Source organism: Halichoerus grypus, chromosome 6, assembly GCF_964656455.1.
Source record: "Halichoerus grypus chromosome 6, mHalGry1.hap1.1, whole genome shotgun sequence".
In the NCBI taxonomy this organism is placed as follows: Eukaryota; Metazoa; Chordata; class Mammalia; order Carnivora; family Phocidae; genus Halichoerus; species Halichoerus grypus.
In genome coordinates, this window is record NC_135717.1 from 134,599,530 (window position 1) to 134,622,233 (window position 22,704).

The window sequence follows — 22,704 nt, forward strand, 5'->3', positions numbered from 1 at the left end:
TTTCCTAAGGTCAAGTAAATGACAGAGCCTGCCCTTGAAGCTTGATCTTTCACTCCAAAGTCAAAGCGCTCAAGCTACCATATTATGTTACTGTCACAGTGCCTGCCTCTCGGGGTTGTTGAGAGCGCGATGTGAAGTGCTTAGCACCGTAGTAGAGAGTAGCTTTCAGTAATGCGCAGTGGTTATTACTAGAGATAGGGGAGCTCAACTGAGCTGCAATGCCATCTGGAGGTTCAATTACCTGTAGACCCTCATTGTGACAGGGACCCCAATTCACAGGTAAATCTTCTCAGCTCCATTTACACATAGAGATGGTTAGTGTCGACTCTGAGTGTGAGAGATGATGATGGTAGTGCTGATGGTTAGTGACTAGAAAAGAAACATGACTTCATTAATAACCTAAAATAGAAGACGCCTTGGTGCAATGGAGTGGCGAGAATGAACTCTCCCGACTAAACACACCTTTCTCACCAGTTTTCAGACATATAATCATCTCCAGGATTTTTGGGCTTGCCTGGAAAGAAATAAGTGAGCAAATGCAAGCTCTTTAGCCATAATGTCTGGGAGGGCGTTGCTTTTAGTAATGCAGGGATAAAAATAAAATGACCCTCGAAAGGCAGTGGTGACTGCCCACAGCTTACTTGGGAGTCAGTAAAAACCTCATTTTTCATACTAGCCTTCGAGAGCTGACCTTTAAAATCCCCACATCTGGGAAGAATGTGTGATTTGATGCAGAACATTTTAGGACATGCCATAGGATGGATGGCTGAGAATGTGCTCATCAGTTTTCTTCTCCTTCAAGGAGCTCAGAATTGCTTAGATTATAAAAGTCAGTTCTTGGACACTTCCAAACCTATAGCATTTCCTTAAGTAGGTCTTCTGTGCAAAGTAGATGAAGCACGTATATAAATGGAATGCTGATCCATGCACCTGGTATGAAAATGATTTGTGTGTGTGTGTATCTGTCTGTCTGTCCTCAGAGTGAAGTTTAGCCATTTCAAGGTAGCTAGTTGTATAATAAGTTCAGTACGTGGTTGTTTGGAAAAAGATGGAATTGCTTTAAAAAGAGAGCCAAACTTATGTGAATTGCTTTGTTGTGGAGATGTATTGAGACTCGTGTACTACATCTAGGGTCCAAGGAGTAATACTGCTGAAGATAAAACCAGCTTTTGATTTGTGAAACTCAAAATACCTGTAGGTCCAATGGGCATTAAAGAGAAGCCTATTTGTATTCATAATACCTTTTAAAGAGCCACAGATTTTTGTGGAAAACAGCATTGGATGGGTGGTCATCTCACAAATTCATCTCCGGGAGAAAATAACATCTGTCGGATCTCGTGTGTCATCATCTGCTAAATGAAGATCTGGGCGGTGATGCCAACAGAAACCCCTTGTGGCTGCTACTTCTGAGTAGCCTGGGCCGTGAGGCCCTTCAGGGCCCGGGTCTGTCACAGTCAGACTCCTCTCTACCCTGACAAAGTGCAGTTAGCGTTTTCCCTGGCGAGTCTCCACTTGGCTACAAGTTTGAGACATGGCCACCTGAAGAACTACCCCCCTACCCCAGTATTTTTGATGAGGATCCACATGTTGAATCAGTGGGTTTTCAGGGTTACTGCTTGTGATGAAGAAGGCCAGAGGCCACTTAACCACAAGACCACAGAGCTCCCCCCGGAGGTAACTGCCAATCAACCTTCAGCCTCACTCCTGAAGGCCTGCGAGTAGGATGGCTCCTCTCCCTTCCTTGCCGACTTGGAGGGCCGTGGGCTGTTCCTGAAGGGAGGTCAGCGGACAGGTCCATTTCTGAAGCTGTAAGTGAAAACTGATGTGACGGCTACTGTAGAAGGGTTTTCAGCTTTACAGAAAAGTCTATAATATTGGAAAATTTGCTGACAGTAGTAGTTATTGCTCTGGAAGACTGTGCTCACTCTGTTGCTCGGGCCACTGGGAAACTCTTCTTGTTTAACCATTTCCTTCCTTCTTCAACATTTGCTGAGCACCTGCTACATGTCAGGCAGGAAGTTTGAGACCAGCTATTAGACAACAAGAACAACCAAAACAAGTCAGTCAGAGCCTGGTGGAGAGGACAGGCAAGAAGCCTGGCGATTTCCACATGGACCCATATGTGCTGCACTGGGAGAGAGAAGAGAGCCCCCTATGCTGGCACACCAGGAGGAATCAGGCCGGGGAGCTGGACAATGACGAGAGGAGCATTCCATGCAGAGGGAAGGCAGTGTGCAAAGGCTTAGTTGGGAAGCTGATGCTAGATTATGGAGCAGTGGTGGTGGGGAGGGTGTGAGGGATGGAACCTGGAAGCCAAGGCAACGTGGGGGCGGGGAACTTGGGGAGTGCGGGGTGACAGCTCTACACCCATTCTGGAAGGATTTCATTATTTCAACAACAGGAACTGTTGTGCCAATGTGACTGGCTGACTGTGGCCCTGCATTCATAAGTGCACTTGTTGAGGAAAGAACGCTGGATCTGAAGTTAGGAAATGAGCTTGATTCCTAGCCCTGCCTACCGTGAGTTGTGGAATCAGGAAAAATCACTGGAATGTTGAGTCTCCGTCTTCCCACCTATAACATGGAAATATGTAGTAATAACTGCTCTAGCTCAAGTTACAGTAAGATAACACGTTTGTAGTAAGGTGACATCCATGAGAACGCATCATTAAACTGGGATATCTTCTGGTTAAGTTTCCCTATTACCTTGATGTTTTAGCATCATTGTTGAATTGTTTAGTGATAGCCTCAAGTATGGAAGTGTTTACTTAGGTTTGTATGCTCGTGTCAAATTTTATATTTCTGTGTTTTTTGAGTTGTTGGGTCTGAATTTTGTCTATTTTTTCACGTTCCCCTCTTATGTTAGGGTATGGGCTTAATGCTACGTAAGTAAATTTTGGACTGTGTATAAGATAAAGATAAATAAGATCTCAGTGAAGGCCTGAGATTCCTTTAGATGTAAAGTAATTCAAATTTAGCACATCTCAGGGCTTTTCTAAACTCTCTTTGCTAGCTTCTGGCTTTGTGTCTGTGTCCTGGATATGCGGATAAAGGAATTCTAGATGTGGAAATATACACGTGATTATTTTAAAATATATACTACCTGTATGCAAAGATCAAATTTTTAGTGAAAGCGGTAGAGAAAAATATCACTTACTCCCACCTTCAGGCATTTACTAAGTGACGTGTTGAAGCCACTTTTCCTGGAGAAAGTGAAAGAAGTAGACAGCCAGTTTCTTCCTAGAAGTTTGCGTGCACTCTTCCAATCCAACCTAAGAATACATAATGACCCTCAGAAAGAGGATATATAATTATTTCAAGAAATGCAGGGCGTGGGGGAAGTGGGAGGCAAAAGGACCCTTTAAAAGGGAAATTGGAATAGTAAATGTCTTTCTCATCAAGAGTTCTTTGAAAAAGTTGTATTTCTCTTTAATTGGAATACGTGCAAAAGCTTCAGGTACCTAACACCAAACAGAGGAAAGATGTTGCGGCATTCGCTTTTGGAAGTCACCACGGAGGGCCAGTGTATAATTGTTGGTCTGTCCAGTGTCTGTGGACTTGGTTCCCTCAAGCTTGCTGGACAGCCTGCTGGGTAGACCTGAACTGTTGCAAGAGTGGTGTACTACCAGTAGTGACCTGAAGATGGCAGCATTGGGCGACCTAGCTCATTTCCCTAAGCACATGCTGGGCCGGGCACATTCTGCAGCTCCACTCCACAGCAGGGTTTGGATTTCAGACTGTCACTCAGACTTTTTTCTGCTTAATGACTGTGTGTATGTAAATGGTTCTGCTTTTCCTCCGTGGGAGAGGTCCGATCTATCACTCCTATTTGGGTTTTCAGTTAATGATTATATGTAATTATATTCAAATAAAATATTTATAAATAATGACATATAATTAGTGGTGTGTAAAATTTGGAATTCGTGAACATCAGCTTTGATGAAAGGTACCTTTTAATTTGGGAGGTGATAGTCTTCGTGTTATTTGTTTCTGTTTGAAAGACATTAGTGGCCAAGAATCTGCAATTCTCTTTTACAGGTGCTCTTGTAACGTGCAGGGTTTTTTTTGGTGGTTTTTGTTGTTGTTTTTGTTTTGTTTTGCTAATAGGTAGGATATTTATTTGGTAAATCTCTAGGGAATATATTATAGATCCACATCTGGAGAGTGCTTTAAGGAAAACAAATTATGTTTTCTTTTTTTTTTTTTTTAAATTTGGGGAAGCAATTAGTTATCCCTTGAACTCCAAAAGGTCTCCAAGGGGTCATCCAGTCCAACTCTAAGCAGGCTTTGCATTTCAAACCAGGCGGAAGAAAGGTGCAGTTGTCCCAGCTGCCCCGTCAGCGATCATGCCCAGGGCACTCTGTCTTGTGAGATCTCCACTAGTCTTGAAAACAGAGAAGAATTGTCCTGAGCATGTCCATAATTCAAATTTTGCCAACACCTGAGGTTCGGGTATATTTTGCCATTTCTCTTTATCTGTTAGCCACACACGGGGCTGCAAATGGAAAACTGTCTTAAAGATCTAATTCCCGGGGGAGAGGAGGCTGTAGAAGCTAGCACGTAGGCTTCCTTGGTTGAGGACAACAGATAGCGAATGAGCAGATGGAGCTCTGTAAGGTCAGAGTTTCTGGAAGGACTCCCAGACAAGGTATGGGGCCAGAGAGCATTCTGAGTGATGGGAAGGAAGATGCACAGTGGCTCTTTCCTCTGAGCTTTCCTCTGAGCTTGCCCTGATTCTAGAAGCACACGGACCAAAGACACACTGATAGATTTAACTTTGAACCTTTAGGTTGAGTTGATGCAGACCTTTTAATTCCTGCTTTAAAATAGGATGGGATGCCAAACCTGTATGAAGACCGTGTGTATGGCACACGAGACTTTCTCAAGGGCTCTCTCAGCCTGTCTTGATTTGTATCATTATGTATGCACTGATGTAGCATAAGGAAAATTAAAAATGCCCTTAACAGGCTGACCTGAATACTCCCATAGCTGGCGCCATATGTGTATTTTGGAGGCTTTTGAACATGACCGCTCGCTCTCTCTCTCTCTCTCTCTCTTTTTTTTTTTTTTTACAAACTCTTCTGTATTTAATGTTAAGGCTCCAAGGATTTTACCTCATGCTCTATAAATGCAATATAAACTAGGGAAATCAGCCAAAAGCACACTCAGAAGATGCTATAAGATTCTAGTTTTCCTCTTTTAGACTTTTACTTCTCCATTTTTTGGTTGTAAGGGAGAATCATGCATCATTATATTAATCTTTTACCTAGAATCTTTAAAATGTGACAGATGTTGAGCTCTTTAAAATTTGGAGCTCGAGATCTCTTAAATATCACCATGTAGACTGGTCCTGGGTAAATCATGCTACCTCCTTAAATTTCAGTTTTCCTTTTGGTGAAACGGGAGGCTGAACTTCCAGGACTCTTGTTCTATGACGATACAATTACTTCTCTTCATTGTGCCCAGGACTGTGCAAAATTTTTTGGAGGACAGGGGCTCCTGGGGCTCTGTCGGTTAAGCCTCTGACTCTTGATCTCAGCTCAGGTCTTGATCTCAGGGTTGTGAGTTCAAGCCCCATGTTGGGCTCCTCACTGGGCATGAAGCCTACTTAAAAAAAATAAAAAATTTATATATATATATATATATATTTGGGGGGGAGGACAGGCTTGAGGGCTGTATTTTTGCTTTTTGACACATACTCAGATCTCTTCTTTTGGTTCTTCTCCTGAGGCCTCTGTGATACCGACTTCTCCCCATTCCCTGCTCCCCCTGGCCCAAGTCCTTTTCTAAGTCACTCGCCTCCTAGCTCCTTGGCTGCCTCTGTCCTAACTGGTCTCTCTGCTTCTACTCTTGTCCTGCCGACAGTCTGTTCTTTACCCAGCACCAGCACAATCTTTTGAAACAAAATCAGAACATGTCTGTCTCTTGCCTGAAAGCCCTCCCATGACTTCCCACTGCCCTTGGAAATACAAATCTGTTCCTGCCTTTGCACCTGCCTCCTCTGCTGGGAATGCTCTTTCCCTAAGATGTGGCACAAAGGGCTGCTTTTCAAGTGGGTTGCAGCTTAAATATCACTCCCTCAGAGAGGCCTTCCCTGAGCACTTCGTCTAAAACAGCCATCTCTTCTGCTTAATACCTGACACATTATGTGGATTTATTATTTATATAGGATATTCCACCTGCAATTATCCTGTATATCGATTTTTTTTGTTGTTATATCTCATCCCAGTAGCAAATGTGCTTCATGGGATTAAGGACTTTGTTGCCTTGTTCATTGCATATCCTCAGGAGTTAAAGCAGATTGTGGAATATAATAGGTGCTCAAGGAGTGTCTGTAGAATGAATGAATGAATGAATGAACATCATGGGTAGAAAAACTACATGCCAGAGAGGTAATGGTCACAAAGCTAATTAGAAGCAGGGTGAAAGAAGACATGAATAGACATACAAATGGCCAACAGACACATGAAAAAATTCTTAACATCCTCGGCATCAGGGAAATACAAATCAAAACCACAATGAGATGCCACCTCACACCAGTCAGAAGGGCTAAAATTAACAAGGCAGGAATCCATAGATATTGGTGAGGATGTAGAGAAAGGGGAACCCTCCTACACTATTGGTGGGAATGCAACCTGGTGCAGCCACTCTGGAAAACAGTATGGAGGTTCCTCAAAAAGTTGAAAATAGAGCTACCCTACGACCCAGTAATTGCACTACTAGGCATTTAGTCAAAGGATACAAACATAGTGATTCAAAGGGGCACCTTCACCCCAATGTTTATAGCAGCAATGTCCAAATATCCAAAGTATGGAAAGAGCCCAGATGTCCATCAACAGATGAATGGATAAAGAAGATGCGGTATATGTGTATGTGTGTGTGTGTGTTGTATAAAACAGAATATTACTCAGTCATCAAAAAGAATGAAATCTTATCATTTGCAACAACGTGGGTGGAACTAGAGGGTATTATGCTGACTGCAAAATAAGTCAGTCAGAGGAAGACAATTATCATATGATCATATTTCACTCATATGTGGAATTTAAGAAACAAAACAGAGGATCAGAGCGGAAGGGAAGGAAAAATAAAATAAGATGAAATCAGAGAGGGAGACAAACCATAAGAGACTCTTAATCTTAGGAAACAAACTGAGGGTTGCTGGAGGGGAGGTAGGTGGGGGGATGGGGGTCACTGGGTGATGGACATTAAAGAGGGCATGTGATGGAATGAGCACTGAGTGTTATATACAACTGATGAATCACTAAACTCTACCTCTGAAACTAATAATACACTGTATGTTAACTAACTGATTAAAAAAAAAAAAAAAGAAGCAGGGCCAAGACTAGAACTCAGGCCCCTTCAGGTCTTTCCTTCAGGTCACGCTCTCACACAGGAAGCCTGACTTAGAGATAATTCTCTCATTCGCTATTTATTTATTCACCAAGTATTTATTGAGCTCTTATTATGTTTCAGACACTATTCTATATCAGTGGTTCTCAAGCAGAAGTGATGTTGGTCCCCTGGGAACATTTTTCAATGTCTAGATACATTTTTAGCTCTCACAAGTGGGGTGGAGGGTGCTACTGGCATCTCGTCAGTGGAGGTCAGGGATGCTGTCCTATATGTGTCCTATAATGCCCAGGACAGCCTCCCACAATAAAGAATTGTCCTGCCTGAAATGTCAACAGTGCTGAGGTTGGAAACCCCTATTGGGGATGAGCAGATACCTGCTCTCGTGGAGCTTATAGTTTAGTGTGGAGAGACAGATGACTGTGTGTATCATACATAAGGAAATTAAAGACCATGTCAAAAAGATGGTATGATGGAAAAGAAAGAAAAGTCAGAACAGAGTAAGCAGGAGAGCTGGTGGGCATTGTGGGTGGTGACGGGGTAGGAAAGACTATAATTTTAGCCGTTTGGGGAGGTGAAACAAGAAAGGGAGTTTTTTTTTTTTTAAGATTTTACTTATTTATTTGAGAGACAGAGAGACAGAGATAGCAAGAGAGAGAATGAGCAGGGAGGAGGGGGAGAAGCAGGCTCCCCAATGAGCAGGGAGCCCGACGTGGGGCTTGATCCCAGGACCCTAGGATTATGACCTCAGCCGAAGGCAGACACCTAACCTATTGAGCCACCCAGGCGCCCCAGGAAAGGAAGTTTTGCCTTGGGAGGCTGAGCTCCCTGACCTGCAAGGACCAGTCCTTTGGGTTCAGCCCACTCAACTTCACAGATCATCCTTACATTTAAAAAATATAAAACCCTTCTGAACCAGGGGACATCTCAGCCTCTAAGTGAAAACAGAGCAAACTGCCGTGGGCTAGAAATAATTATCATTTTCCACTTTTCAGGGGTGTTTAAATTCTTCTTTCTCAACACTTCCAGTACTCTATCATCACTCATGCAGGACAGTGTTAATTTGATGCAATTTGTATTGCTCATTGTCAACTTCTCGCTTTTCTCTCAGAGCAAGAGTAGTGTGATTTCAGCCTCTCCCAAGAGCATCGTGAGGTTTTTGGTTGTACGGAGGTTTCTGCCTGTCTAGGTTGGTTTCCTAAAATCAACAGAAACAGTTATAGATTTCAATGTCTTGGGGAAGCTGTAGTGGTTGATGCTGACAAAGCTCAGTCAATGAAATGGTTTTACTATATATATTTATATATATACACACATATACGTGTATCTGTGTGCAGTATACGAAGATATACATTTAAGATCTCACTAAAAAAATCATACTAAAATTGTGGTTTTGGTAATTTGGTAAGCATGTACTTGTTCTTTTGTTCTCACTCTTGTTTCTTTACCACAGTTCTTTACCAAACATTGGCACCTAGTAGGTACTCACCAAACGCTTGTTGAATGAATAAAAAAACTGTAAAAATCAGTTTGGAATTACTGGGTTCCAAATCATTTTTCCACATTTGCATGAACTTTTGTATGTCAGCTGAAACACAATTTGGTAAACACAGTAGCATATTCTTTTTTTTTTTTTTTAAGATTTATTTATTTATTTTAGAGAGAGAGAGAGTGTGTGAGTGGAGGGAGTGGCAGAGGGAGAGACTATCCAGGTGGACTCCTGCTGAGCGTGGAGCCCAATGCACTGCTCGATCCCACAACCCATGAGATCATGACCTGAACCAAAACCAAGAGTCAGACGCTTAACACCTGACTGAGCCACCCAAGCGCCCCGTACAGTAGCATATTCTTACGGTGTTATGTCTGTGACGTATTCATTCATTTCTAAGTCTGTGTTTTGTTTTGTTTTGTTTTAATTTTTAAAATTATTGCCAGGGATATGATTTGACTTACGGGGTTTCTGAATCTGCTAAGTATAAAATTCTTAGTAGTTAATAGCTTTTCCATATACCTTTAACCTAGGGAGGGATTATTAAGCAAGGGCATAGATTTCAATGAATGTTCTTAATTCAAATGTATTTAAATTGACAATGTTGAAGAGGTTATGCCCAGGGCACCATTTTCTTTTGGGTGCCATTTTATTCTATAGAAGAACTATGTTGACTAATACACTGGATGTGTGTCCATGTTTTTTTTCAGTGCTACTTCTTCACAATCGAGTTTGGCCTTTGCAAGCAAGAAGGGCAACTGCGGGCATATGGAGCAGGACTCCTTTCCTCCATTGGAGAATTAAAGGTATGAAGCTGTGAATGAAAATATCCTTCCTAGGCAAACTGGTTCAAGGTCATGGAAATATTGATTTGTTTGTCTGAGCAGTTCTACTTGAAGATACCCCATAAATATTTAATAGAGAAGATTTGGCACCTCAGATGTGGGTGCTGACCTAACTTTTTGCACTTCTGAAAATGGGTCATGCCTTTCTAGGCTCGTGGTGTGACTCAGATGGATGAGCAGCCATGTGCACAGATCAACAGGAATGACAAATATATGCTCAAATGTTGGGTAACATATGACTGGCCTAAATTTAGTGCTGAAAAGTGGGCAGCAAGTTAGCAGTGATCCTCCTGATTGAAATTTCCTTGTAAGGATGGCGTGGCTATTTTCATTTCTGTTATCCCCATGGCTCCCATGGACACCCTAGAATTTACTCCTCAAAGAGGAATTTGAGATTATTTTAGCTTCTTCAAAATTAATGTGTATTAAAACATGTGTGGACATACACAATTTGGAAAAAAACCCTAAATAAACCGACGTTCAGAGAGGTAGCTAATATGTGTAGCGATGCCTAAAGAATGCTATTTTTTTTTTTTTGGTCTTAAAATACAGCAAATGGTCATTTATTCAGAAACGTTGGGGCCTGGATCATTTGCTAATTTAAGTATCCTGGTTACTTAAGAATTGCTATCTGTACCGCTGGAAGATAGCTAGTTTTGATGAATTTAGAATGCAGTGCGATGTATAATCTGGAAATGGTACTGATGATAATTTAATCTTTCTTTGATTACCCAGACTAAGATCAGGGTTATTGACTACCCTAAGGTTGTTATTTGGGGTACTGATTATCCTTATATAATATAGTTGGGAAATAGATGATTATTGGAACTTTTTGGTTGTTTATATTCTTGAAAGGTACAGTGTAAGTAGTCTTACTGAGTATTCACTTTATGATTCCATTCATTCATTCATTCATTCATTCCTCAAACATTTGATTGAGTACCTACTATGTGCCATGTACTGTGCCAGTCACTGGGGATATAAATGATGGAGAAGGAGAAGGAGGGGAAGGGGGAGGGGGAGAAGGACATAATGGCGACCTCAGTGGACACTTAAGCAGACCTCAATTAGTATTGTAGGTGCTTTAAACATATTAACTCACTTATTTCTCATAACTACCCAGTGAGATAAGCAGTATTTAGTAATAATATAATAATATCTCACAGATGAGAAAACTGAAGCATAAAGACATGAAGGAGCTTGCCCAAGGTCACACAGCTAGGAAGTGCTGGAGCTGGACCCGAGTCCAGGTGGCCTACCCTGCAGGGTTCCAGCCCTTAACCAGCAGGCTATACTGCCCAGGGTCCCTGTTATCAGAGGGTTTACTTTCTAGTGCAAGGGATAAACAGCCCGTCAGATAACGCAAAGTGTGACGTGGGGGCCTGGCACCTGCTAGGTCGTGCCGGGGAAGGCTCCTGACGAGGGCCTTGCTGCCCGGGCTGATTCTTGAGGAGTGGAAAGGATGAATGAGGAGAGGATGAGATGCGCAGAACAGTGAGTGGACAGCAGCATGTGTGCTCTTGTCAAATCCTGGCCCGTTTAGGGAGCTACCTGAGGTTCCACGTGGCTGGAGTAGATGATAACATTTCGCATGACAAAAGCCTGATGTAATGTGGCAATTTTTTTTTCTTTTTAACGAAGTTCTCCACAACGACAAAAGGCCACTTGGGGTTAATTTCAGTACAGTGGCCAAAGCCCACAGCAATAGCATGATGTCATATCTTTGTAAGACCCATGCCTTTTGTAGAGTGCTTCTTGATTTCCATGAAAAAAGAATTAGAAAATGATTTATCTCATGAGCTATATCTATTTACATTCTCCTCAGAAGGTTTGTAAATGACACCAGAAACAAAAGAAACAAATCTCTCTCATTGCCCCAACTTTCGACAGGGTCCTCTAATCGGGTTAATGGGGCATGTATAGGCAGCACTGGGGTGAATCTGTTGTTTTTGTTCCTATGAGTGTGGACAGAAACGTCTGAAAATGGAAATCAGCTAGGGCTGTGCACACCAAAGGGCATTGTCGGCCGTGAATCTTGTTCTGGTCCATCACCTCTAGTCATTAGCATTCTTCCATTCTCAAATTTCTACACTCCAACATCCCAAAGATTGCTACTTTGGACCATTTTTACAATTCAGAAATTCTTGCAATGAGAAGTATCTTCTGATTACTCACAGAGAATACATAACACAGGATGCTTTCCATACCCGCTTCCCCCCACTCATCTCCTCCCCGCTCTGGGCAAATGTCCAGAACCCTCTCACAGCTTCTGAGTACTTCTGCCTAACTTCTGTTAGAATGGACACATGATAATCCTGAACACAGGATGGGGGATAACTTAAAATTGGTAGCATTATAAAAATTCATATGTAAAACACGCTTACAATTTTGAAAGGAGTTACTTTTTGCAGTGAAACATCTCTTGTTTCAAACTGCAGCCCAAATGTAGGTCCCAGCTAAGTCATTAGAGGTTTTGGTGTAGTCTTTATTACTTTTACCTAAATATCCATGATTCACCTTCTTTCCTTGAACAGAACACGTTTTAAAATTTGTGCTTTAAGGGGCTAAATTTTCCTGGGCATAGATGTTGTACTTCAGAGCTGGCCAAGTACCCCCAAAGGGTGTTTCTATAGTTTGGAGGATAACTTCCATTTTCCCTCTTATTCTTTCAATGATTACAATGCTTGTTTTTTGACAATCTTTGGAGAGAGAAACAAAATAAATATGGAAAAGCTTGTACAAGCTACATCTGATAGCCACAAAGACCTCTTTTAACCTCATCAATGGTTGCTCTCTCTCTTCTCTGTTCTGTGATGTACTTTCAGGAATTCCAAAAGTGTGTTTGGGTAGGGACTCTACCATACCTTCATCACTCTGGGGAGCAGTTGATAATGAGCTAACTCATCTGGAAGTCTGACTTTAAAAAAAAGGCTGAAAGTAGGATAATCAATTGCTGTTTACCCATAGTCAGCATGTGTCTTTTACGCTTTTTCTATCTCAGAGTTGACCCTACTATATGTGTCTCATTTTTATTTATGAGACCCTACATTATGTGTCTCACTCATTTATTTACTCACTTTGTTCAACAAACCCACAACTAAAGGCCTAAGGTTTCAAGGAACTTGGAGTCTCTAGCAGGGAAGTTCTAAGAAAGTGGTTGATATGGGTATCTGTTGAATCCAAATCTCATGGACAAGTAACAGTGAAGTTTGTTCATGGTGGTGGTAAGGAAATGATTGCTAATTGATGAATTGGCTGAATCTTATCCCAAAAAGTTAATCCATCTTAAAAGCAAAAAGGCAATTTCTCCTTTTTTTATGGGTAGTCTAGTTCTTTATTTCCTTAAGGGCGTGGATTAGATTTTTTTTGTAAACAGCCTTAGCACCTACCCCATAGTAGTCACTGAAATAGTACATATAAATCCATCCGTTCTGCTTTTCAGGTTTTGACAAAGCTGATGGTTTTACAATTTTTAATTATTATTATTTTTCAGCTCTAGTTTTAGGATCTCCTTGCACAGGGACTTAATCGTACTGCTTTTTAAAATAGCTTAATCAGCATTCACCCAACAGACTTGTATTTATTACAAGTATTCATGTTTACTGCCACTTGCAGCAACTCTGTCCAGTGGTCAGAATTCCTGCCGGGCTGTACAAAGAGGCTGGAGGCACCTGCGGGTCCTGTCACCAGTGTGGCTGGAGTTAGGGCTCACTGCTGCAGAGCTCCCCCACCTTTCCCCTGCACAGATGGCTCACACCTCCCTTCCCCCCCCCCACCCTACCTTTGTCTGAAACCAGCACTGTTAGTAAAGACAGAGCAAACTCTGGAGCATAGGGAGCTGGAAACAGGTCTTTGGCCTTTACGAAGAGATTGTTTGAAGAGGGAGTTTTTCCCCTTGCCCCTGCAACTTATTCAAACTGATAAAACTTGCAACATCACTGATTTAAAAAAAAAAAAAGGTGCGATGCCATTATCAACCAACCGAGCAATAGGGATGTCAATGCCACTTTGTATTTGGTTAGCAGGAGGGACATTTGAGGGAAGTTCAAAAAATATTATCTACATACATGCATATGTACATATACAAATGTATATATTTGCAGTTCTGACAGGGGAAAAGATGATTGCAGTGTGAACGTAGGAGTGTTGCAAATTCTTATTCAGAATCCAGGGCCCAAACTACCTCTAAACCTGACTTCACACTTGAGTTTTTTCCCAACTTAAACCAGTCCTAATATAGAGGGTGAGGATCACAGGATTTACATGGAGAATAGTTGAGATAGTAACTCTGTGTCTGCAAAGGCAGGTGGCTGGGAGGAAGGAAGATTTTAAATTGAACTTAGGGCAGGCACTGTTGCAGTCTAAAACCTGGAAGCCTTAGAGCGAGGGCCACGTCTCTTTCTCTGTGGGTTCTGGACCCCGGGGGATGGGGGGGAGAAGAGCTGCGTCAGTGATGACAGGTGTGGCTGAATGCCTGTGTCCACCAAACATCATCTCCAGACTGAATTGGGAATAATCACTTAGTATACTGGGCACTCCCCATGTACCAGGCACTTTGTATGCATCACCTCGTTTAATTCTTTTTTTTTTTTTAAAGACTTATTTATTTGTTTTAGAGAGAGAGTGCAATTCGGGGGATGGGCAGAGGGAGACGGAGAGAGGGAAAAGCAGACTCCCTGTGGAGCGCGGGGCTCCATGTGGGACTCGATCTCAACCCTGAGATCACGACCTGAGCTGAAATCAAGAGTTGGCTGCTCAACTGACTGAGCCACTCAGGTGCCCCTCGTTTAATTCTTACCACAACCCTGGGTTATAGACACTACTAGTATTCCCGTTTTCCAGATGAATACTAGAATAGGCTTACAGAGGTGGAATAACTTGCCCCAAGTCATGTAGAAGCTTCAGATAACAATTGGGTTCTGGGCAACTTGATGTTGAAAAAAGATTTTTGTATTTAAAAGGCTAGAATGGCAAATAAGCCTTAATTTGTGCACTGAAGCCAATTAATTGCTAATGGCCACCTCTGTTGGGAAGGTGGGGGGAAGGCCATGCTGAGGCCAGTGGGAAAGCCTGCCATGGCCAATTTGTACCACTGGGGGCAGAGGGAGGGGATGCCGAGCAGTGCAGTGTATACGCGGGCCCTTTTCAAACAATACGGCAAGGAGAGCTTTAGAATTCATGTAGATCAATCTTTTCAGTTTATTAAAGAGGAAACTCTGTCCCAGCATGGGGAAGTTTCACTTCTTTGATATCATGCCTCTGGGACAACTATGTTTAGGACCCAGGTATCACAGCTCCCAGTCCTGTGTACTTGTCTTTAGCACTCTGGGTAAATCCAAAATAGTCCTTTGAGAAAGTCTTCAGATGAGGGCAGGTGATTCTCAAGCACTCCTGCACTTTTAAAATGGCTTAAGACTAAAAGACTCTCAGCCACATGCTCTCAGCCTTATAAAGCCCCTGTCTGCCGAAGTTGGGTGAATTCTTGCAGACTTCAGGATGTCAGACTGTTAGCACTTTGGGAAGTAGTCACCACGGAGTTCCCTGGGGACATCAAGCAGTGTGGCTCGCTGTTTGCAGAGAATCCACTGTGGACATAGAGGGAAGGGCATGGAAGCTGCTCCCTCAAGCCGAGGCAGCTGAGAGAGAGATGTGGACAAGAGTTGAGAGCAGACTCAATAGGGCTTCACCCCCTGGGGCATCAGTGGAGACATGGATGCTATTTCATAGCCTTGGGGCCACACTTTAGTATTCAGGGAACCTCATAGGCTGCATGCATGTTCCCGGCAGGCATCCCACAGAAAAGCTCCCTGTCAGGTAAATGAGACTACTTACAGGTGTGAGCACCACCTCATTTGTCGGCCTCACTCACCAGTTGCCCCCCGAACTCCAGGCTCTTGTCATTCTCCAGGCTAATACTGGGGTATCACTATGATCGCCTTTTGTAATAGCCAAGGAGCAGCCCTGGTCCCATACCCCATGGAGGGAGAGGTCCCCAGTAGGTCATTAGCATGTTGGACGCAGCAGGCTCTTGAGGATAGACTGCCTTGTTGAGAGCTTGCAACAAGCAGCTCCCAGTTTTTCCTTGGAATATTACATTAGGCAAGTGTGAAATGCATTGCCTGATGGTCTTTGCCTCAAGTTTTATGCTGTGAATCCACCGACTGTCCTTGAAATCTGGGGCAGAGCACTCTGCCCTCTGGGCTCTTTCTTGGTCCACTCTCCTCCCCTTTACTAGTTAGAATGACGACCTGGGCTCATCTGAGTATCCAGTGGGATGTCACGTGACAGTTCTTTCTACAGCTACACCGACTTCCGTTCTCTGTTCCTGTCTACACACACTCGGGAGGCCTCTGTTACACATGGTGGCCGCCAGCGCTGCTCATGGCCCATCCAAACATTTCAGACCCAAGCAGATGACTTTCACCTCCTTCCTGTGCTTGTATTGACCCTGTGCAAAGTCTGGCTCAGCAGTGATGCCCTGCCTGAGGGAGCAGCGGTCTAAATGTTCTCACAGTCTGTCCAGCTGCCGCTCTGCCCACGCCCCTGATTGCGAGGATGAGAAAATAGAAAGATCAAGGACACGGAGTCAGTCACTGCCTTTCCTTTCATATGTGCTGGTTGGGGAGCACACCCTTAGAATAACGTACCGAAGTCAAGCATGCCCCGAGTACGTGGCCGTGAAGAAAGCCGCTTCTAATTCTGAAAACCACAGCAAGTCAGTAGGAGGCCTGTTCTTCACAGAGGAGCCCCAGCTCTCCGAAAAGGACATTTGTTTCTCGAAACTGTGAAGTTGTTTTTAAAATGTGGACAGAATTATTAGTCATGTGGAACCAAAATCCCCCGATGATCACTGCACTGGATTGAATCTAGCACAAATGCATTTGCAGGTGTAGTGACCTTCTGCTTCTAATGAAGTTGTTCTGTGGGCCAAAAAGAATTAGTTCAGTCCCTGAGGCCCTCTGGGTTCCCTGATTCATACATGCATCGATGGGGACAGCACAACTTTGCGGGAAAGCAAATCACATGCTGGGTAGGGCCGCGTGCCCTTTCTCGAACATGTTAGTCCTTGGGTTTGCAGTTGTATTTTCAAACTTAGGGAACCACACCCTTATTCATGGAAGGCTGCAAATCATCCCATGCATTTTGAAATTGTTGGGGAATATACCAAGAATTGGAACAGGAAAGGCTTGTAGCATTTCTCCTGGTAACCTTAGCAATCTACCTCTTACACTGAAAGGTAGAAAAGTGCTTTGGGTGGAACCCAGAGGCTGGAATGCAGTGTCTTCAGAAATCATCCAGCCCAAGACCCTCATTTACAGTTAAGGAAACAGAGGCACAGAGAGGGGAAACACCATGGCTGGGTTACCCAGTGTGACAGCAGAAATGTCTGGAGTGGAGCCCCTTTTCTCTCAGTTCAAGGCAGTTCCTGCTGCCCCTTCTCTCAGTCCGCCCCCTCCCCCAGCTAATTTACCCTTTAAGGAAAACACAGAATCTAGAGGAGTATTTCTCAAAATAGACTCACAACCACTAGCGTCACCGTGGATGCCTCTAACATGCAGATTTCTGGGATTCACCCAGACCTGCTAAATAAAATTGAGGCCCAGGTATTTGCATTTTTTTCACAAGCTCCTCAGTCATTCTTATGCACATGAGACTTGAGAACCATTAGAGCCTATAAATAGGCAGGTGGTACGTGGCAGGGAGTGACCACTCACCTTTGGCATCACTGAATTTATCTTGAGAAGACAATCATTCACTGTTCCTTGCTGTTCTCAGTGCCAGTCATGTAGTGAGTTGAATGGAGCTAATGATGGTTCAAAGAGTAATTACACCGGCCTCCCTGTTTTCCTAACGCCTGCTCTGCACATAACTGTAACTATTAATATTAGTTCTTTTTGCCCACCTGACAATATTTATCTGCGGTATTTTGCTCTGCTATACTTACTGAAAGGGAAATGAATGCTTTGCCAGTATCCTTAAATATACAAGCCCACTCCAGACTCTGTTGATACACAGTACCTGGCCTCAAAATGTCTCGTGATGAGGCCACAAATAGTTCAGTCAGAGCCCCAATTACCTTTCCACGCAGGTGATTATTACTTCTGCCATTTAAGTGAAATTTCAGTACATTGCTTATGGCAATAAATTGAGGGCCATATTTATGCTCCCTCCTTGCTTCTATTCATAGCATAGATTTAAAATTCCATTTCTTTTGGGATATAGCTCTGAACTGTCCTTCCGTATGAATTTGTCTGATGATAAATAAAATAATACCATAATCTCATTTTTCCCCCCTCAGCTTCTAACAGACTTGAACAAAAGTAAACAAAACCCCAAACACTCAATTTACCCTGCATATGGGAGAGTACCATATTTCATGGCAGACTAGTAACTGAGCAGTTCTATGAAAATACTGAGCTGTGCTGTAGAAACGTGACATCATGGCACTTTGGAAGTCTCACTGTGGAGTTTAACGGGTTTTGTGGTATGTTTTGCAGCATGCTCTTTCTGACAAGGCATGTGTGAAAGCCTTTGACCCAAAGACAACCTGCTTGCAGGAATGCCTTATCACCACTTTCCAGGAAGCCTACTTTGTTTCAGAAAGTTTTGAAGAAGCCAAAGAAAAGATGAGGTAGACTTGTTTTTCTTCCATCTCCAGAAAAAAATTTTTATTTTTTCTGGCTGTTCCTTCCGTCTCTCTGTATTTCCTCTACCAATGAGAGTTGATCGCATATCCTTCTATCTCCGTTTCTTTTGCAGGGACTTTGCAAAATCAATTACGCGTCCTTTCTCTGTGTACTTCAATCCCTACACACAGAGTATTGAAATTCTGAAAGACACCCGAAGTATTGAAAACGTGGTGCAGGACCTTCGCAGTGATTTGAACACAGTGTGTGATGCCCTGAACAAAATGAACCAGTATCTGGGGATTTGAGGCCTGGGACCAGTGTCATTGCCAACATGGTCTTCTTGGGGCTTTGTAGGAATTCAGTCAACGTCATATAACACTGATAACTTTCTGTGTCATGGCTTGGCTAGTAAGCATGCAATTCTGTATATCTCTATCTACATGTAATGTGCTGTGTTAATGTGTGAAACACCATAAGGAACCCAATGACAGATAACCGCTCATTGTTTGAAATATTGTAACCTGTTTAAACGTCTTCAATAGATTTGACATTCCTGCTTGGTGTCCTTAATCAAACTGCAGCTCTTTAAAATTTGTAACAAATAGCCCTCTTATGATTCTAGCTTATTACTTTTTCCTTCTCAGATCTGAGCATTTCCTCTGTGTTCATTAGATAAAATGAAAATAGCAGTGAAACTGTTTTTATAGTCTCAGTGTTTCCACAGCATTATTTGAGATAAACCCAGAATTGTGTGAAACCTCCCTTCACGTTAACAAAGGATTCAGTATTCTGTTTCAAAAAGGAAAACTAGTGAATACACTAGTTGGAATGGGTTTTAGATAGAGTATTTATACAATGTAAGAGAAGAGAATATCTTACAAATGGAACAGATAGGTGGCATTGACCGTGTAGAAACTGAGGGGTGGCATGCTTTCCAAAGAATTTTGGAAGAAAATACTTCCAGAGGGGGGACATTAGGAAAGACTAAACGGTAGGCAAAAAAGTCTTAGGACTGTGAATTTTATGCTGGAATAAAGTGAATTATCACACTCAGGTGTTTAGCCCATTTCTCTTAGAGAACAGTAATAACGTAGAGCTTGGATTTCAGAGATGTGGAAATTGAGTCTCGGAGAGCTTAGGTGATGGGCACGGTCCCTGTGCACTAACATGTATGGTCCGTTGCATCCCACTTTCAGATCGCTAAGGAGTTCAGCTTGGTGGATTTGTGTGTAGTCAGAGACGGGAAACTAATACTTATCAAAACTAATGTTTATCACTAAGTAGGATTTGGTTTGTGATCACGGGCTGCCAATCGTACAGCCCCAATCCAAGCCAGATCTCTGAGGGTGTGGCCACTTTGCCCAAAGTTTGGGCAGATTTGGGCAAACAGTAGTGATACACCACAAATCTCTGGTCATCTTTGCCGTAAGAGGTATCGTCAGGTGATTAAGTGAACAAATAAAAAACTGCTGAAGGAGTGAATAAATTTCTTCTTCTGATTCTCTCAACAAACACAACCACTGTTCCTCTCACTCTCTGTTCGTCACACAGAATGCTGGGTGGAGGCGCTGGGAAAAAGTAGAGAAGAAAAAGATGACCAAATGATTTTTAAGTTAACAGTTCTAAAATAATTACACAATTTCTAAGATGTTCGTTTAATAACAAATTGCATGTAATTTCAAACGAATTGATACTCACATGGGCCCATTATGAGTCAGAAATTTTTGGACTAGATATATGCAGGAAGAACATGAAAAGAGTGAAAATATGCAGTAGAGAGAGGTAAAATGAAAATAAATCAGAGGTTTGAATGGTGCTTCCTTAACTAATGAGGATCTTTCATTTCTGAAGGATTCTCAGAACAACTGAGTTTTGGAAAGGGATTTGGTAGACAGAATGTGAGAGTCATGCAACTTAAATGCTATTTTAGATGAAAGAGATAGTGCCTTGAAAAATTCTTGGTGGTAGAGAAGTGATGAGTTAGCTGAACCAAAAGGATCTAGAATGATCCAGCAGTTGTATATTTCAATAATTTTATAGATCCCCAAATAGTTTCTTATATCTTGTTTTGTTAGATCTAGATGACCCTGAGTAATTATTTAAATACTAATCTAGAACAATAACCCAGAACAATAAATCCAGAAATTTCCAGAACTAGTTGCTGAATTTTCTCAAAGAAGAAAATTGGCTAAGCAATGTCTGCCTTCTGTGTTGTTTTCGTAATTTGGTGTTGCTATACCCACCCTTAAAGAAAACCCCTAAGTAGCCATCGGGTTTTTCCCTTCTAGCCCCATGAAAGGGGAGGTTTTCAGTTAAGTGGACTGAAAGAAGAATTATATTTAATTGTGAACAAATTCCCTCAACAAAAATAACATTTGAGCTATCTTCTGATTTGGCTTACAGGGGCATCTTCAGGTTTTTTTTTTTTTTAATATGTGCAAAATCTATGTTGTTTCAAAAATAGAAGAGTTGCAAAGTAAACAGGCTTTCCCACAGAGTTTATATAGGTATCATACGCCATGGAGGAATTACTTGATTCTTTTTAGATTTGATCTCCATTTGGAATAGCAGTAACGATGGTTTTCACCGTGTGAAACAATGGAATCATGGTTTTCATTTGTTGTGAGCATTTAACACGGAAATGTCATTACAACTAATGGTGGGAAAAAAATCCTATAAAATTTAATAGCCATCATAGGAAAAGTGTTGGCAGAAAAAGTCCCCAAATGGAAATAGTACAAGATAATCACAGCTAGCTTCTCATCATATTTGATACCTGTTTTGTGTAACCATTTGTCTCCATTATGACTCATGACTTAAAGCTAAATTAAATAGAATCAAGGACAATTATAAATTTGAAGACACTTGCTCACTGTTGTCTCATTGTGAATTGCTACTTTATTTTGACTTTGCTGCTAACTTCTATAACCAGCTAATCAGAAATCAACAAGAGATTCCTAGTAAGACCAGGTTTTTATGCATCACAAATTAGCAAAAGACAGCCAGAATCTGATTAGTCCAGTTTTTTTTTTTTTTTTTTTAAGCATTTTTGTCTGTTACGAATTAGGGTCAGGCATCCAATATATTCTTGGATGATCAGTTTATTTGGTATAATGAGAGCTCAATGGATTATTCATAAATTGCATCTTTTTTTTTAAGACTTTATTTATTTAAGAGTGAGAAAGAGAGAGAAAAAGAGAGAGAGAGAGCATGGGCAGGGGGAGGGGCAGACTCTGCTGAGCAGGGAGCCTGAAGCGGGACTCGATCCCAGGACCCTGGGATCATGACCTGAGCTGAAGGCAGACACTTAACCAACTAAGCCACCCAGGTGCCCCGTAAATTACATGTTTTAAAGTAGGGAACTTTGACCCAAGGTTGTTAATTTTTTTTTTTTTTTTACATTGGTGGGAAGGGTTGTGGAACTTGGGTTTCTGGCTTAGTCTCATTTATTTACTGTGTAATTTAGAAATGATGCTTTATGGGGATGATATATCTGTGCTTGTCTTGCTTGCACATAGTAAATGGGCCTGTGCCTAATGAATGTAAAGTATTGCAACATTTACCAACATGAAAAGTCTAAAATGAAAAAACAGTGTGCTTTAACGTGGAAGCAAATAGAAATACAACGTTTCATTTTCAAATGGAGTCATGGCTCACAACATCTCATTTTCTTCATTCGAGAAAGAAAACATTAACACACGATGTAGTTGTCCTCCCATTCATTTGATCTAATTTTCAACTTCTAAAGAATCAAGCACTGATGCTTACTCTCATGAACCTTGTCTTACTTATAATGAAAAAGAAAACAGCCCGGAGTTCTCTAGTGTGTCTGAGTTTTTTGTTTTTTTTTTTTCTTTTTTTTCTTCTTCTTCAATTTCCAAAAGCATTCTCTTATTTTGGGAAATGATTCTTAGGCAGATTGCCATGTTCTGGGAAGAGGCGAGAGAATTAATAGTGAGATACTGCTTCTTCTAATATTAGATTTGCATGTGTTCAAAAGAAACCAGTTCTGTAACATGAAATGGTGATTCTTTATAATATGACTTGGGGTCTCAAAACATTTATTCAGTGCCTTAGACCATATCAGGGACTGTATGAGGCACTTTTCTAGACACTGAGGATATAGAGCTAAATAAGGCCAAGAAGCTTATGCCCACTTTGAACTTACATTCTGGTGGACAGATACAGGCAAAAAAAAAAAAAAAAAACAAAAACCCCCCCAAAAAACCCCACAACAGATTATTTGAGACCACGGCAAATTTTATGAAGAAAATAATTGGAGGGATAAGGAGCAATGGGCTGGGGGAAGGAGTAAGGTGGCCAGGGAAAGCTTTTCTGAGCAGATGGCATTTGACTAAGAACCATGGGATGAGAAGAAGCCAGGCATGAAG

The 22,704-nt window shown here is 41.9% G+C and overlaps 1 protein-coding gene across 2 annotated transcripts in view; it reads left to right on the forward strand.

Annotated features, from left to right (window-relative positions):
• TPH2 (tryptophan hydroxylase 2) overlaps positions 1 to 22,462 on the forward strand; it is a 91,771-nt gene extending 69,309 nt beyond the window's left edge. For both annotated transcript variants that reach the window (XM_036075662.2, XM_078076297.1), the window contains exons 9-11: positions 9,549 to 9,644; positions 18,182 to 18,315; positions 18,444 to 22,462. In XM_036075662.2, coding sequence (XP_035931555.1) covers positions 9,549 to 9,644; positions 18,182 to 18,315; positions 18,444 to 18,618 — 405 coding nt within the window. In that variant the 3' untranslated portion in view covers positions 18,619 to 22,462. The remainder of the gene's footprint in view (positions 1 to 9,548; positions 9,645 to 18,181; positions 18,316 to 18,443) is intronic.
• The last annotated feature ends 242 nt before the right edge of the window (positions 22,463 to 22,704 follow it).